Genomic DNA, 18,164 nt, shown 5'->3' with positions numbered 1-18,164 from the left:
AGCCGAATAATTAGGCCAGTTGATTTCCAACCATCCCACTGCGCACAGAATATCCCACAGGCACCGTGTCGAATGTGGACGAGGTCGAACTGGAAGCCATGTTAATCTTGGACTAAATCGGCCACCGTAGGAGTTGAAACGAAATCGGAATTGAGAGGAACAGAAACTAAAATTCACTGGATGGTCATATACCTTTTCACCACTAGATGGGGGAAAATATCACACAGTGTAGCTTTAAAGGGACAGTTCACCTTTACACACTCTAATATTGTTTCAATCAAACCTGTATTCATTTCTCGATGACAGAATTTTCCTTTTTGAATGAACTATCCCTTTAATGTTAATACAACAACAAAAGACGAAGAGAAAATCACTCACTGCTCTTGACTGAAAAACTAATACAGTAGCTAAGAATCAATGTATATTTTATAGTGAAGTCTGTAGTGTTTTATTTTTACATTCATTCATTCAATTTCATACTTTAATGCTGCTGTACAGCTCTGAGCTGCCAGTGTAAATCTTATATATATATATATTTTATATTATACAATACACTAGGAATACAAGGTTTTTTTTTAAAGAAAAGTTTTAAGTTTAAGGTAGGTTTTTCAATTCTTTTAAGTAAAATAAAGAAAGAGTATTGCAATAATAAATAGTCTTTTTTCTCCTTAACCTCTTGCTGTTCCTGTCGCCTAAGAATAGAATAACAAAAAATGTATGTGACAAGCCATCAGAACTGAACCGAACCGAAAACCGTGGTTAAAAACCGAGGTATGTATTGAACCGTGGACTAACTGTATTGTTGCATCCCTAGTAGTCCCATAGTACAGCCCTAAGAACAATAATGATTCGAGTTTTGTTAGTTTGAGTTGAGAGACGTATGTGATTCTGAATGGACAGAAAGGAAATAATGAAGCCACATGTGATGGCTGGGACAGAAACAGCCTCTATAACTAAAGTCAATCCACTAAATTAACCTCATCTTGCCATGCCGTGCAGGGGGTATCGGTTTACAGTGAATCACAGCTATATGAATTGACCTATCGGTAAGCCCCGCCCCCCCTTAGTTACTGTTGCCAACTTGGACAAACAAACAGAGTTGCTATATCTTACAATGACAGCTGTCAGTGTGAAAACCTTATCCCAAGATGTGTTTGGACACATAATGTAGTGTATTTCCCGTCCAAATGATGGCCAAACTAAAAGGACAACTCCGGTGAAAAATGAGCCTTGGGGTAATTAACACATGGTTACCGAGTAGATCGTTCTCTGGGATGCGTTTTCATGAAAATCGAATGTAAAGAGTTTTATCTCTAAAAACAGATTAGCTTATAATGCTAGTCTATGGGGCATTTAATAAGTAAAATTAAATCGCTAGTTAATACCACTAACATGGTTAATGTTAAATGTAAATTACCCCAAGGTTCATTTTTCACCGGAGTTGTCCTATAACTGATGGTTTATCAAGTTTATTATGTCCTTTTTCACTCCAAAAAAATCATCGTAAGAGCTGAACAAACAAAGCATAAGAAGTCTCATTCACAAACATACACAGCAAATTACACTGAAACACTCATACAACTAACAGTAAACAAACATACACACAGAGCTTATGAATTTTCGAGGGTGCAGTTAATAACTGGTAAACTTTGTATATGCAAAACAACTCCGATAAACTGCGTGCGAGCTCTTCCTTTCACTACCCGGAGACTATAATACCCATCAAAATAGGAGTCAGATAATGTAGACCTTAAACATATCTAAAATTAAATTAATTTACATATAACCAGTTTAATATGGAGAGGCGCTGAAATGTGTTTTTGAGCTACAGTGGTACATGACGTGAGAACAGTTCGTTATTTCGGTTTGTATGTTAGCAGGGACTTTAATCGTTACTTAACAAGATTATGACAAACAGAAAATCCTCTCAGGATTCCTGGAGTCAGTGTTACAGTGCCTCAGGCACGACATTTAAGCATTTTTGTAGCATAAACACCATCAAACCGATGAGAGCTTCAGATTTTCCAATGTTTCTCTATGGCGCCTAAAGATGTCCGAGTTCTGGTCCCAGCGCAACTGATACTCAACTGCTATTGGCTCATCTGCGTTCGAGGGGAGGGGCTTACAGATAGGTCAATTCTGTGTGAGAAGTAACTCTAATATTCAGAGCTTTGCATTATAAAGCGCAGGTTACAGATGCGAAAAAGCGCAATGACTTACCGTAGTGGAGAACTCTTTATAAACCGCACGCTCCTGAGGGGATAGTGACTGGGAATAAAGCAAAAACAAGAGGAAAATAAGTCACTACAAATCTCCAAAGTCACATTTATTTTTTGTAATAAGGTAGAAGACAAACAAAAGTGTCCATGTTAAAGAAAAGGAAATAAAACACGTGGCAATTTCTTGTCATGAAAGCTAAAATTCCTGAGATTTGTTATTTGTGTTGAACATGAACGTTACCATCTGTTACTAGTTTTTTCTTTAGTGCCATTTTCAACTTCCGGGTTTAATTTCGTCCTCGTGTCAACATCATGGGAAGTGACTTTTTTTGTACTATAGAGACAGAGCACATTTAGGCCACGCCCACACTGGGGACAATCCAACACTCTCCTTTGACTTTGTATTGCGTGAGGGCGCCTCCTTGTCATTTCTGACTTATAACCAAAAACAGAACAATGTCTAAAAGCTGATATGTGACAGGGTGTACAGCAAACAAGCTAATAAACCCAGAAATAAGTTTTTATAAGCTGTCGACCCAAAAAAACGAGCGTTTAAGGAGACAAAAGTGGATACATGCATTAACCCCTTAACTGTCACCCCCCTTTTTGAGATTACACATGAACATGCACTATCCAAACTTCAAGGGCTGTAATTCAAGAATGCTTTGGAATATTGAACTAAGTTTGGTCTTGTTTTAAAGCAGGCACTCGGTAGATTATTACTGAAGTGAAAGCAATTCAAAATTTGAAAGTAAGTTAAAAAAGAGAAAGAAGAAAAAGTTATGGAAGTTTAAATTTACTGATTTAAAAATACTGTACTAAATATTTTTTATTTTATATAAAATATATATTTTACAAATTTTTTTTAATCTAAAATTACTATAAATCAAAGCCATATGTCTAACCAAGTTGTGTCCCAAATTTGAAGTTGATATCACAAAAATTGAAGTTCCTATGAGATTTTGTTTAGGCGCTGTACCACAAATAGCCACCAGGTGACACACATTCCATTGATTGTTTTTTTGATGCATTTTCCTGTAAATTTCTGTCCAAATGTCACTTCCATCACAAAACGTTCACCAAATATGGAACCTTGAGACTCTGACCTTTCCAACGATATGCGTTTTGTCAAGATTAGAAAAGATTTTGATTATAAAGTAGTTAAAATAAATGTTGTAATATGAAACGTGACACCGTCCACTAGGGGAAGAGCCCGCTAGAAGAATTTAAAGTACCATTTCCATTGTAACGCAACGTTCAATTTCAAAACGGTTTTCACAGGATGTATTTTGAATGATACCTAATTTACAATAATTACTCAATACAATATATATGAATTGTATTTTTAATGTATTTCTATAGTTAGCACCATGCCATTGACCCAATAATAAACAAAGTGTGTTTGATTTGCAGAACTGGATGATTCAACAAACGCCTTACCTTTACCCAAGCTTCAAGCTCAGCTTTGTACTCTAGCTGTTGTTCCTCCACCTGCTTTTTATATTTGTCCTTCTGGATCTGACTAAGCTTGTGCCACCGCTTGCCGATCTCCACCATGCGCTCTTTCAGGCTGAAGTGATTCAGCTCACCGTTAGTTAGGAGTTCCTGAGAGAACATTTGATACCCGCTCCTGAGGTTGGAAAGGAGAATTTTTGGTAACACTTTGTTACATGTACTCACTGTAGTAATAACAGTAAATTATGTAAAAAAAAAAATGTATTAACTCTAAACTAAACCCTAATTATATGGTATATAGTAGTAGTACATGTTGTTAATTAATATTACTCAGTAGTTAAATGTATAGTTACAGTATAGTAACAAAGACACCTTAAAACAAAATGTAACCAAAGTCTCTCTGTAAACAACAAGCTAAAAATGTGACACTTACACCGGAGGCTTCTTAGGCTCGCCATCAAATTTTGGTTTTCTTTGCCCCTGTCCAGACAGAACTGTCCTCATCTCTAACAGCTCCCTCTGCAGAATAAAAAAAACAAGAAGAAACATGAGCAAAGAGACTTTTACTATTGATCCAAATGCAAAGACTAGACATAAGACAAGTCTATGTTGAAATGCTCATGAAAACAGATGAGCAGGCTGATAAACCACTACAAAATATATATATATACACTCACCTAAAGGATTATTAGGAACACCTGTTCATTATCTAATCAACCAATCACATGGCAGTTGCTTCAATGCATTTAGGGGTGTGGTCCTGGTCAAGACAATCTCCTGAACTCCAAACTGAATGTCAGAATGGGAAAGAAAGGTGATTTAAGCAATTTTGAGCGTGGCATGGTTGTTGGTGCCAGACGGGCCGGTCTGAGTATTTCCCAAACTGCTCAGTTACTGGGATTTTCATGCACAACAATTTCTAGGGTTTACAAAGAATGGTGTGAAAAGGGAAAAACATCCAGTATGCGGCCGTCCTGTGGGCGAAAATGCCTTGTTGATGCTAGAGGTCAGAGGAGAATGGGCCGACTGATTCAAGCTGATAGAAGAGCAACTTTGACTGAAATAACCACTCGTTACAACCGAGGTATGCAGCAAAGCATTTGTGAAGCCACAACACGCACAACCTTGAGGCGGATGGGCTACAACAGCAGAAGACCCCACCGGGTACCACTCATCTCCACTACAAATAGGAAAAAGAGGCGACAATTTGCACAAGCTCACCAAAATTGGACAGTTGAAGACTGGAAAAATGTTGCCTGGTCTGATGAGTCTCGATTTCTGTTGAGACATTCAGATGGTAGAGTCAGAATTTGGCGTAAACAGAATGAGAACATGGATCCATCATGCCTTGTTACCACTGTGCAGGCTGGTGGTGGTGGTGTAATGGTGTGGGGGATGTTTTCTTGGCACACTTTAGGCCCCTTAGTGCCAATTGGGCATGGTTTAAATGCCACGGCCTACCTGAGCATTGTTTCTGACCATGTCCATCCCTTTATGACCCCCATGTCCCCATCCTCTGATGGCTACTTCCAGCAGGATAATGCACCGTCACAAAGCTCCAATCATTTCAAATTGGTTTCTTGAACATGACAATGAGTTCACTGAACTAAAATGGCCCCCACAGTCACCAGATCTCAACCCAATAGAGCATCTTTGGGATGTGGTGGAACGGGAGCTTCGCGCCCTGGATGTGCATCCCACAAATCTCCATCAACTGCAAGATGCTCTCCTATCAATATGGGCCAACATTTCTAAAGAATGCTTTCAGCACCTTGTTGAATCAATGCCACGTAGAATTAAGGCAGTTCTGAAGGCGAAAGGGGGTCAAACACAGTATTAGTATGGTGTTCCTAATAATCCTTTAGGTGAGTGTATATACAAAAAAGTTAGCACATTAAGATGCCAGATTCATGAGAATATGCACAAATAAGTGACACTAAAATGAAGACATTTAAACATCACTGCAATGATGTTGAGTAACGCTCAAAAGTACAAGTTCCACCAACTTCAGCTGGAAACAGCGCAAACTAAGCACATACACACAAGTGCATCCATTGTAGACCCCTCCACCTCTACTCTGGGGAGGAGGAAAGTTAGGGGTGACCAACATTTTGACATTTCTTCAGCACAGGTGAGAAGACAGTGGTCAAAACGTCTGGTCACTGACCACGGTCCGGTACTGAACCTCGTATCGCTTCTGGTCCTCTGCAGCCTTCTTGATCCAAGGAATCTTCTCCTTCTTTTCCATGGCCTTCCAAGCAGCATCCATTGCATTCTGCGCTTTCTTCCGGTCGTTCTGTAAAGTTAAAGTTTACTGTTTTTAGAAAAGAGTACAGTGGTAGCTCAAGTATGTTGGAAAGCAAGACAATCGGTGTGGTTTTAGAGTAATGAGATTTTTCTCTGGGCGGAGCTGCCCTGCATGATGACACACATTTTGAATACAAATTTCATGGTTAAAGGATCTTTTTTTGAAAATAGAGTTAAACAGTTGAGTTTTACCGTTTTCTAATCCATTCAGCCGATCTCCAGGGCCCGTATTCATAAAGATTCTAAGAGTCCTCTCAGAAAACTCCTAATTTAGCTTAAAAACGTTTACGTAGGAGTCTTAGCTTAAGAGCTATTCGGGACCGATCTGAGAGCAACTCTGAGCAAGGAAAATACAAAAAATGTTATCTTAGTGAAGAGGCGGGGCTGACCCCGTTGCTACATATGACACAGTCTTTTGAAGACTGTGATTGGTTGGTTGTCCAAAAAGGGGAAAAAAGGAGCGCTTTTAAGTATAGGGTCTATTCTAAGCCTTTGAAATTACAAGTGCAAATTGTCCAATTTTACCGTTCTCTCTCACTCACACAAACACACACACATTATATATGTATATAAATCCTTTTATTATTTACCATGCTGTTAATTTTCTATAAGGTATTTCATTGGCTTAGAACTATAAACATTGTTCCACTCTTTCCAATTACACTAATTGCTGGCTTGTCTATTTAATTGGTGGTTTGAAAGTTGGGTTTAATGCAACAAACATGGTCCCTGCACAATCTAATCTATAGCGTCTTAAGTCACTGTCATCCATTGTCTGCAACACATTTATTCTCCCTCTTTGTCTTTCCGCCATTTTCTCCGCTGCTAAAGAAACTCTTAAGCCTCTTAAAAGTCCTTGTCCGTGCTCCTAACAAATTTGACCTTAAGACCTCTTTTAAGGGTTAAGATGCTTTCTGAATTACTTTTTTCTTTACTAGGATTTTTTAGTTAGTTTTAAGAGTAAACCCCCACATTTCTAAGAATTTTCTTCGAATTTTGTCACTAGGAGCAACTCTTTGCATTAAGATTCTTTATGAATACGGGCCCTGGTCTGGTGGAAGCACTTTTAGCATAGTTTAGCATAGATCATTGAATCTGATTAGACCGTTAGCATCTCGCTCAAAAAATTACCAAAGAGTTTCGATATTTTTCCTATTTAAAACTTGACTTTTCTGTAGTTACATCGTGTACTAAGACCAACCGACATAGGCCAATATGGCTAGGAACTATACACTCATTTCTGTGTAATAATCAAGGAACTTTGTGCCGTCTCATGAGTGCAGCGGCGCAATGATATTACACAGCGCCTGAAAATAGTCCCCAGCGCTCTCTGTGTAAGCCGGTTGTCACGTTGGTTATGTTGACGAAAGTTAGCCTATTTTCAGGTGCTGCGCCTGCTGCACCCATGGTCATTTTTAGTCCTTTTTGAGCGAGATGCTAACGGTCTAATCAGATTCAATGATCTATGCTAAACTATGCTAAAAGTGCTACCAGACCCAGAGATCGGCTGAAAGGATTCGAAAACGATAAAACTCAACTGTTTAACTCTAGGGGAGACGGAAAATGAGCCTATTTTGGCGTGTTCCTTTAAAAACGAATCTTACTTTAGCATTCAGTGATTCAACTCTTCCTAGCTTATGAAAAATCTTTCATGTGGCTCTTACTCTGTATTTAGCCAGATAGTCTCCTATCACGCTCTGCTGCCACATCTCCTCCGGAGTCTTCGGCGTTTCAGGAAGCCGCGTTTTCTTCTTATTGTCTCGCTTCTCTTTTGAAAGCACATGCCCCCACTGATCCAGCTCAGGGTCACGGCACCGTTCCTACGGCACAACAAGAAGAAACTACTACTCATTCTAATTCAGAGAGCATAACAGCATGCATGTACATAAACAAGGACATCTTGCACATGGCCACCTTCACAGATGGGGATTTGGCCCTCAGGGGACTGCCTGCCCCAGCTAAGCTCAGCTTACTGCCTCCCAGCTTCTCCTCTCCCAGCACACGGTCTCTCTCCTCTTCTGGGAGACTCTGCAGAGAGACAAAGTGTCAGAATAACCAGGGCCATCCTTTAAAGGCAGAATCAAGAATTCAACCGTCTCTGTTGTAATAGTATGAATTTGTGGTGCCTTGTACTTGCCTCAATAAACCTCTGAAGGTCAATCTCATACTGTTTCTTTTTCTGATGAGACAGATAAAACAGACTGTCATTTTTAGTTATAGCTAAGCCAGTGTTAATGTAACAACTGTGTTATTAAAGGGTTCATCGGATGCCCATTTCCCACAAGTTGGTATGATCCTTTAGGGTCTTCATGTAAATTCTGTAACGTACTTTAGTTAAAATTCCTCAATGTTTGTGTAAAACAACACCCTTTTTACCTCCTCAAAAACTGCCTCAGCTGACAGTAGCTATGTTTCCATCCACCTATTTTTATGTGCATTTTGGGATATCGCATCAAAAAATACTGTATGCAAACGCCAAGATGCGCATTAAAAACTTATGCACTCGTTTGAGTAGGATAAATTTTCTATCTGATACGCAGTGTTAATTTCGTTGACAAATAATTTTCGTCATAATTTTCGTCAACAACCTTTTTTCACTGACGAAAACGAGACGATAACTAAATAAAAACTAGTGTTTGATGACAAAAACTATGACGAAAATCAACTGTCATTTTCGTCAACAAATAAAAACGAGACGAAAATGTTAGGGAGGGACGATTAGGGAAGAGATCCAGTCAGAGCTGATGTTTCCTGTGTGAACTGATCTAACCGCTGGAAAACATGGCGCTGTTGCGCTTCTACAGGCTCACACACCCCCAATCCAGCGCTCCAGAGCGGCTCACAATCAATGAATAACATATTTATGCCAGGCAATTGTTTATGAACTAATGCTGAAGAATAATGACAGTGTGTACTTTACGATGTTTATATAGTCATATGTTTAAGACGGTTGTAACAATGCATATTTGATCTCCTCATCTGAACTTGAATGAGCTCCTGCAACTGCAACAGAGGCGTAGACATTTCAAAATAAGAGTCTCTGTGTATTTCGAGCTTGTTTATAATTACAAGTCACGCATTATATATTCGTTTTTGGTTACACAATAAACTGTATTTAATTTCATTCCCATTTAATTCATATTCAGGAGGAAAGACCAGTATTTGACACATATTCAATAAAGTATCTGGGTTATAATAGTTAACTAAAACCATAAAAAAAAATCTTCATTACTTGAAATTAAATAAATTAAATAAAAATAAATAAATAAACAAACCTGATATGGCCTACTAACTAAAACAGAAATACAAAGTTCTAAAAACTATATAGCTGTAAAAAAAAACAAACAAAAAAAGTGAATTGAGCTCTTTCGTGTATTTTTAATTTCAAAAACAAAATGATATCAAAATGTCAGTTCAAGTGACAGTCAGTTATGTAAGGCTTAAATGCTTAATTTATTACAATTTAACTAAACTCATTAGATTTTAGGAGACTAAAACTACTGTAGATTTAGTCGACTAAAACTAAAAACAATTCATATGACTAAAATATGACTAAAACTAAATGGCATTTTAGTCAAAAGACTATGACTAAAACTAAATCAAAATTTGCTGTCAAAATTTACACTGTCGATACGATAACATGCGCATAAACTACAATGGAAACGCATTTACTGAATAAATTCCTTAATGCGCATAAAGAAAATCATGTGACTTTCGCGATGTAACAGCATAACTGTACTAACCAGCGGAAAAATCTTGTTTGCACAGCATCTGAAATGCTGTTTTGGTCTTTAAGAAGTCTGTTGTCAAAGATGCTCGGTATATTTCCCTCCTAGAACTGTCTTACACGACTGCGTTCCCAAACAGCACATCTGTCTCTGAAAGCATCTCAAAGTTTGTTGAGACGCACAAGTTTCTCTGAGACGCAAATCATTTATTATATATACGAAAATGATTATATATGGTGGCTTCTCCTATGTTTCTTAGTGATTTTTTTAGTGATAGTTTATCAGGAAGTGACGATTATGTTCTCTTCGACTCACTGGATGGAAACGGTGCTTTATTCGCAAATGTTTTATGCGATATTGCATTTTTGGGCATAAATTATATTCGCAACTTTGGATGGAAACATAGCTAGTGTACAATTGGCTGAGGGTGAAAATATGCGACTATGGGACAGTCCGTCAGCGGTTGTGGGCGGAGCATGGGCAATATGACATCATATTGCGCAGAAAATTAAAACCGCTTGATTTATTGAGAACGCTTAGCCGTTTTGAGGATTTAAAAAGGAGTGAATTGATTTTTTATCATTGTAGGGTGTTGTGTCCACACACCGCAAAGACACATTTATATGCAAACACCATTTAAAAGTGAATTTTGCATCTGATGACCCCTTTAAGAATTGTTAAAATAATAATATTTATTATTATTAGCCATGCCTGCTTTGCCAATTAACTGGAGTGTTTACCGTCCCCCTTTGCCAGTTCCAAAATCTACAGTTATGTCAATGACACATTTTTTATTTTCTTTTTTTGGTTAATTATTTCTTTAAAGAAATAATACTTTTATTCAGCAAGAATGTATTAAAGGGTTAGTTCCCCCAAAAATACAAATTCTGTCATTAATTACTCACCCATGTGATGACAGTGGTTCAACCTTAAATGTTATGAAGCGACGAGAATAATTTTTGTGCAAAAAAACTAAACAAAAATAACGACTTTATTCAACAATCTCTTCTCTTCAATGCCATTCTCCTACACTATTAACGTAGTAAAAACGGTACATCGCTTCCAGGTTCTACGTCAGAATGCCGCCTCATTATTGGCCACGCATGGGTTGTAGTGATCACATGAACAGCATCGGCCAATGGGGAGTCAGCGTTCTGACGCAGAACCTGGAAGCTCTGCACTGTGTTTACTACGTCAACAGCGTAGGAGACTGACACAGACGAGAAGAAATTGTTGAATAAAGTCGTTATTTTATTTATTTTTTCGTACAAAAGTATTCTCGTCGCTTCACAACATTAAGGTTGAACTATTGTAGTCACATGGACTATTTTAATGCTGTCTTTACTTCCTTTCTGGGCCTTGAAAGTTGCAAAGACGTTGCTGTCTATGGATGGTTCAGAAAACTCTCAGATTTCATCAAAAATATATTATTGTATTCCAAAGATGAACAAAGGTCTTACTGGTTTGGAACGACAGGAGGGTCATTTTTGGGTGAACTAACCCTTTAAATTGACCAAATATTACAGTAAAGAAAAGAAGATTTTTTTTCAAATAAATGCTGTTTTTAAAACTTTCTGTTCAAACAATCCTTAAAAAGTTGTTTCCACAAAAATATTAAGCGGCACAAAATGAAAAGAAAATGTTTCTAAGCACCCAATCATCATATTAGAATGACTTCTGAAGGATCATGTGACACTGAAGACTGGCGTAATGATGCTGAAAATACAGCTTTGCCATCACAGGAATCATTTACATTTAAACATATATAAAATGTTATTTTTACCTGTAATAATATTTAACAATATTACTTTTTTGTGCATTTTTGATCAAATAAATGTAGCCTTGATGAGCATAATAGACTTCCTTCAAAAGCATTCAACTTTTGAACGGTAGTGTATATACACGCATGTACCATTTTGGTCATCGGCCACCCCAATCAGGGCCAGCCATTGGTCAACCACAGAGACTTTTTTGGATTACTATTGATATTGACTTTTAATATTTTCTCTTTTGGGTTAAACAATCAAGAGTAGATGGGTCTACAAGACCTGTTCGCATCGTTTCTGGAACATGTCCTTCTCTTTCTGGGTCATCATCTTCCACTGCTTACTGCATAGCACCATTCGCTCCGTGCTCGGCACGTCCTTCATGTTTACCATTAGCTCAGCACAGTACAGAGAATAGCCATTTCTGCAGAACATAACCATCAAAATATACTTAAAAAACTGCATATACAAGAACCACTAGTTCAGCAACCCTATTTCTAAGAGCAGCATATATCAGGGTTCCCACTCTTTTTCAGCAACCATTTTTCAGTACTTTTCCAGGACATTTTCAATTTAACTACAGCGGGAATAAAAGACAAGAATCATGCCAAATATTGCTTTCTAAGTCTTTAAAAGCGTACAGTTTATTGCCATTACTTAACAATCCAGCATTTTTCAATATGAGCTCTTAATCATACATTATGACTATGGAAGCTTGTTTACACCACAGAATAGAAAGAAACGGTAATTGTGACTTTATCTCGCTAGTCTGACTCTCTCGCAATTACGAGTTTACATATTTGTGATATAAACGCGAAAATTGTCGCAATTCTTTTTTTCCTCAGAATTGGACTTTATAACTCAGTTTAGATCTCACAATTCTGAGAAAAGAAGTCAGAATTACAAGATATAAACTCACAACTGCGCAAAAAAGTCAAAATTGCGAGTTTATATCACGCAATTCTGACTATATCTTGCAATTCTGACTTTAAAACACACAAACTTGTGCTTACGAGTTAACATTCACTGCATACATTTGAGCAGTTATAGCATTAGCAAGACTAAACATCATTATTCAAAATACTACTCGTACGTATCAAACTCAGCTTTCCTGAACATGTGCTTTCTGCAACTAGCGCTAATTGTTTGGGCCAGCGATAAACTCTTTATGCTCGGCTAAAGAAATCACCTTTTTTTAAAGAATTTTCCCAGACAACAACAAGATTTTCCAGGACATTTTACATTTTCTCTAATTTTCCATGTGTTTTCCAGGACTGGAAAATTTGTCATCAATTTTCCAGGTTTTCAAGGTTTTCCAGGACGAGTGGGAACCCTGATATATTGGTAAGGTAAGCCTGCATAAGCAAAACCACTACATTAAGAGATTCCTGAGAAAACCAAATGTTGCATAGCGGTTTAAAACATACGGTGGTGGTTTGGTTGGCCGGCCATCAAACTTGTCCTTGAGCTGCCGTTCAGCCTTGGTCAAAACAGACTTGACGTGCTCATCAGAGTTTGCATCTGGATGAGCTTCAAAATACACTCTCATGCTGTCCTGTATGAGGAAGTAATATTTCACATAGTTCACAATGTCCCTCTAATCAACAAAGACTTCATCACCTTAGCCTCAGTGAGAACACAAAGCCGTACCTCGTAGTGTTTCTGCAGCTCGAGAGCTTTGCTGATCCATTTCAGCCTCTTTTTGTCTGGTAACTGGGACCACTGTCTGCGTAATGCTTCCTTCAGCTCCTTCTGGCTTATCTACAAGTGTCAAACATGGAAAAGTGAGTGTAGGTCCATCCATAAAGAGTTGAATATGCGGTCAAAATGTTGAATTTTATATAAATAAGTCATAAGCTGGATTCAGTTACTCAGTTCTCGCTCTTTGTACTCGAGTTGCTATACCAAGACTATATGACCACTTTTGCCAAATTCTGTTACCTCTGGGTGAATTTTCATGTAGGCCTTCTTCTCATGGTTGTACCAGAGCTGCTGAGGGGTCTTGGGCTTCTCTGGGAGGTCTGACTTCTTTCGCTCCTCTATTAAATCTGGGTGGTCCTCCCTAAAAACAATAGAAGCTTTTCAATGAATCAACAGTAAAAAAAAGACGGACATACTTGTGTTATTTTTGTGTGGAGGAACGTGGACACTAACTTGAATCGTGCCATGTTCTTCTCAAACGATTCTTTCTCTCTCTGGAACTCTTGAATGTACTTGAGCTGACAAAAGCAATAGTTTTATATTTATAATTTTTTTAAGGGATCATGAACTGAGAAATAAAATTTTCCTCGAGCTTTTGACATATAAGAGGTCATCATACTATAAGCATATCCTGTAATTTTCAGAACTGAAAACTTCCTTGTTAGTCCAATTAAAGCTTTTATTGACACCAGACCCAGCAAACGACGTCAAAGGGAGGCAAGCACCGCCTCTGCAGAAGAAGATTAACGCCTACTTCATCACTGCTTGTTTAGCCCCGCCCACCGATCCACGCATGTAACACAGACCTAGTGTTAAACCAGATCGAGCTACCAAGCAAAAAACATGCCGTCCAGGATTACAAAATATTGTGCAGTGCCTGGGCTCGACAGTAATGCAACATGTAAGTAACTGTGTTCATTTTAATGCCAGACCTAAAATGTAATGATTCATTTACAGTCAGATGTTCTTTGTCTGTGTGTCATTAAATCAGACCAGTGACTAAACATCAACTTGCGTTGTTTCTCTAAGTAGGAGGAAAATAATCTGTTATATAATGGTGATTAAATTCTATAAAGAAAACGATTAAAGTAATCTCCCTTTGCAATCGTTGGAGCAGCGAGCGCTGCAGCTGTCAATCAAATCAAATTTTTCAGTGCCGCCTTTATCAGTGACTCCCGTTTTATTAAACAAATCTCGTTACTATATCACGTTTGCACTGTTAGTGGCAATGCCATAGATCTAAATATAATGCCAGAGATCTAAATATAATGCCATAGATCTTAATGTAATGCAACACTTTTCACGATTAGTTAACCATGAGAGCTGTAATTGTAAAAACGCGCTAAAAGAGAGAGTAATACTATTTCAAACGCAAAGACGTTAGCCAATCACAGCAGTGGAAGTCTCCCAGCGGACACGCCCCTTAAAACAGAGCGTTCAGAGCAGAGGGCTAAAATCAGGGCAGGAAAAATGCCTTTTATTTATAAATAATGACCATTTTTGATGTAAAAAGCCTTCTAACATTATAAGTGCACCACAGGAAACATCATAAAACAATAAGAACCCTTTAATATAGTTCATCTTTACTCCAATTACCAAAACCAATTTTTTAATAGTTTTAGTTTTATTTAACAATAACATCATGCATAATAATTAGAAAAGAATGAGCAAAATAATCAAAAGTATAGCATGTCACACTGAAGGACAACTAAACTTCCCAAAACTACCCACAAAAACTAACCTTTTTCTTTTCAGGAAGCTCTTTGTATTTTTTGGACAGAATCTTGGTGAGATCCAAGTTGCTCATCTCGGGGTGGATTTTTGCATACTTGGCTCGTTTCTCCATAAAGAAGCGAAAGTAGGGAGTGAGGGGTTTCTTTGGGAAGTCTGGATGTGTCTAAACAGAGTTAAATGCATGAACACTATGAAATTTGACATAATACACCAGAGTAAATCATGAAATTTGATTAGGATAAAAGAGATATCAAGAACTTTTATATATCTTTGCATTCTCACCTTCAATTTTTTCCCCTTATAAGGGTTCTTCACATATTCAATAGCATCCACAATGAGCTCTGTCATCGTTCTGTATTTGCGCACCTAGAGTGGGAAAATGATTATACAACTCCATTTGATTTCATTTTAAAGCTGCACTATGTAACTTTTCCGTCCGCTAGAGGTCGCCTATTCAAAACAAAGGCGTAGTTTGATGACGCCACGTTTGAGCGCAGAATCTTGGGACATGTGGTCTTCACCTCACAGCCGGTGGGAAAGAATCGGGATAGGACTCGGGCAGAAATCATGTTCATGGATGAGATTATTAACGTTACTGTTAGGGATGCACCGAATGTTCGGCAACCAAAATTATTCGTCCGAAAATAGCTAAAATTGCACTTTAATAAGTGAAAAAAGACAGAATAAATTTTACCGAACAATGAGGTTTTTGATGACGCAATCAAATATAGCAACCAGCGCATGTGAGAGAGGCCTACTGACGTCACTCTGCAATGACGTCATTTTTGCCGCGCGCACCCTCGCGCTCGTGTGGACGCGTTAAGTATAAACAAGGCTTTAAAGTGTCAGAGAAAGATGCAGAAATGGCCGTTTGCAGACACTGTTCTGCTGAATTGTCTAAGCACCCTCAGCGGTGACATTGTTGTTGATCTCTTGTACATAATGGCCAATATGTTTAAAGTAGGGCTGTCAAAAGATTAATCGCGATTAATCGCATCCAAAATAAAAGTTTGTGTTTACATAATATATGTGTGTGTACTCTGTTAATTATTATTTATATATAAATACACACACATTCATGTATATATTTAAGAAATATTTGCATGTATATACATTTATATCATCTATAATATATATATAGAAATATAAATGTTTTATATATAAAAATAATATTTTTTTCTTAAATATATACATGCTTGTGTGTGTATTTATATATAAATAATAATTAACACAGTACACACACATATATTATGTAAACACAAACTTTTATTTTGGATGCGATTAATCGCGATTAATCTTTTGACAGCCCTATTTTAAAGTTAGTCAGACTCCACTCACTGTTATACAGTTAGTTATACAGGCTTGCAAAACCTCTCATGAACAAACAAACAAAATTTGATTATGATTTGATTAAGATACCTGTAGGCATAATAGGCCAAAGATTAGATAAGATGGCCAAGTTTTATTTTACTTTTTTTTCTTTCTTTTTTTTTTAAGTTATATTGTGCTTTGTTTGTATAATGTCTGCTGGAATGCTAAAAATGTTCAGTGTTAAATAAATATTTTTGTATTATGTTTTTATAATTGTAGTTTTGTAAAAAAAAAAAATTTTTTATTTTAAACGCAAGACAAAATTAGCCTGACAGGCCAGACCCACATCAAGATGTTGGGTCTGGGAACACACCATTGGCAGGGCTCAATCTGAGAGGCGGGATAAACGGTTGTCTTTCAAATCCCCTCTGCACGCAATAGGATAGCGCAACAACCAACCAGAGCAACAAAGAAGGTGAAGCAGAGCTAGTTGAGAGATTAAACTTTCGCCGTATCCGGTCTGCAAAACTCAGAACACATCTTCCTTTCTTAAGAATGACTTCAGTGGCGTTCTTTGTTCTTTTCTCAAAGAAAAGCTTCGTCTTCCAGAATAGCGGCCAAAGCCGCTGTTCGCCAGCTTCTTTGTTTACAGGTAGCATGCAGAACCGCCGCAACTCTGCCGTCATTATGTTAAGCCCGCCCACCGACTCTATACACGATGTGATTGGCCTGACCAGAGTTTGGTTTTTCCAGCTCACACAGCAACGGAGAGTTGCTAGACGCCCTGGCTGCAAATTAGATTTGCTGCTGCTAGGGTGCGTCTAGATTTCTAGGCTAAGACAAAATAGTAAAAAAGCTAATTTATGCAATGGTGAAAATATTGGCTAAATAAATGGGGAAAAATATAGAAAAACCGTGTTCGGTATTCGGCTTCGGCCAAGTGTTTTCTTATTATTCGGCTTCGGCCAAGATTTTTCATTTTGGTGCATCCCTAGTTACTGTAGTCTGAAGCAGAAGCAGGACCGAGTGTTGTGGAGCTGAGGAACCGCTGGAGCGATTGTTAATGAGATGAACCCAACACACGCCTCGCGAGCAGCGGGACTTTTATTATGACACAGTCGCCGACGGGACTTTTATTATGACACAGTTGCCAGCGCCACTTCAGCTTTTCCGGTCATGAGTGTGAGGTAACACAGCTCTGTTTATCATATTAGACACATCTGAGTGTGTTAATGATGTTATGACGTTACTCTGTGTGTTCTCTCAGCGGCTGCTATGACACTTGTTCACACTGCTGTGAGAGTAAAGCGTTTCTGCAAAATAATCGGAAACCGAAGAGATATGATGTCATCGACAGGCGACGCCCTCACACATCCCGGTTCCTCGGTTAAAATAGCAATTTCTCACGATTTACAAATAGTTGGAAACATTTGGGATATTGTAAGTACTCAACTGAACAAAATATACAACACTGGCCTAGTGGTTTTTGGATATTTTACTGCAAAAATGTTACATAGTGCACCTTTAATGTTCTGTTTATTATTGTGCCAGCAAAGTTCAAAGTAATCTTTGCATTGACTGTCTTTCACATAAACGCCTCTCGGTGTTATTTGGAAAACAGGCACATTATTGCTTTAGCTCACTGGAATTTGGCTCACCTCTGTGGAAACTTTCTGCCATTTCTGCTTGCACATGTCTCCAGTGAAAACCCCAAACCCCACCTTCTCCCAGTCAAAATGAGACTCTGTGGTTTTATACTTCATTGTGTCTCCATCAGGTAGCAGACTGCGTATCCTCTCCAGCAGTGTCATACAGTCCTCTTTGCTCCATGTATCTGCGGCTAACAAAAACCAGCACCAAAGCATTGATCATGCTGAATGGCCAAATCCAAAGGGTGTTTATAATGCTGACAAAAGCAGTGTGTCTGTATGATTATGTCCTTC

General features: G+C 38.1%; 1 protein-coding gene across 8 annotated transcripts in view; it reads right to left on the bottom strand.

The window, feature by feature from the left end:
• The window catches only part of ubtfl (upstream binding transcription factor, like), a 45,390-nt gene that overhangs the window by 6,227 nt on the left and 20,999 nt on the right, over window positions 1-18,164 (bottom strand). For 4 of the 8 annotated variants that reach the window (XM_079819610.1, XM_079819611.1, XM_079819614.1 and 1 more), the window contains exons 3-17: window positions 17,880-18,061; window positions 15,193-15,276; window positions 14,918-15,073; window positions 13,630-13,694; window positions 13,417-13,537; window positions 13,126-13,236; window positions 12,903-13,030; window positions 11,758-11,899; window positions 8,119-8,160; window positions 7,896-8,009; window positions 7,646-7,801; window positions 5,842-5,970; window positions 4,108-4,193; window positions 3,660-3,849; window positions 2,221-2,268 (exon numbers count right to left, since the gene is read on the bottom strand). In XM_079819610.1, coding sequence (XP_079675736.1) covers window positions 2,221-2,268; window positions 3,660-3,849; window positions 4,108-4,193; window positions 5,842-5,970; window positions 7,646-7,801; window positions 7,896-8,009; window positions 8,119-8,160; window positions 11,758-11,899; window positions 12,903-13,030; window positions 13,126-13,236; window positions 13,417-13,537; window positions 13,630-13,694; window positions 14,918-15,073; window positions 15,193-15,276; window positions 17,880-18,061 — 1,754 coding nt within the window. The remainder of the gene's footprint in view (window positions 1-2,220; window positions 2,269-3,659; window positions 3,850-4,107; window positions 4,194-5,841; window positions 5,971-7,645; window positions 7,802-7,895; window positions 8,010-8,118; window positions 8,161-11,757; window positions 11,900-12,902; window positions 13,031-13,125; window positions 13,237-13,416; window positions 13,538-13,629; window positions 13,695-14,917; window positions 15,074-15,192; window positions 15,277-17,879; window positions 18,062-18,164) is intronic. The other 4 variants (XM_079819612.1, XM_079819613.1, XM_079819616.1 and 1 more) reach the window with 1 other exon arrangement.

This window comes from Gobio gobio, assembly GCF_949357685.1.
Source record: "Gobio gobio genome assembly, chromosome: 6".
NCBI lineage: Eukaryota > Metazoa > Chordata > Actinopteri > Cypriniformes > Gobionidae > Gobio > Gobio gobio.
Note: the sequence above shows the minus strand (reverse complement) of the source record. Positions and strands in the feature narration are given on the sequence as shown.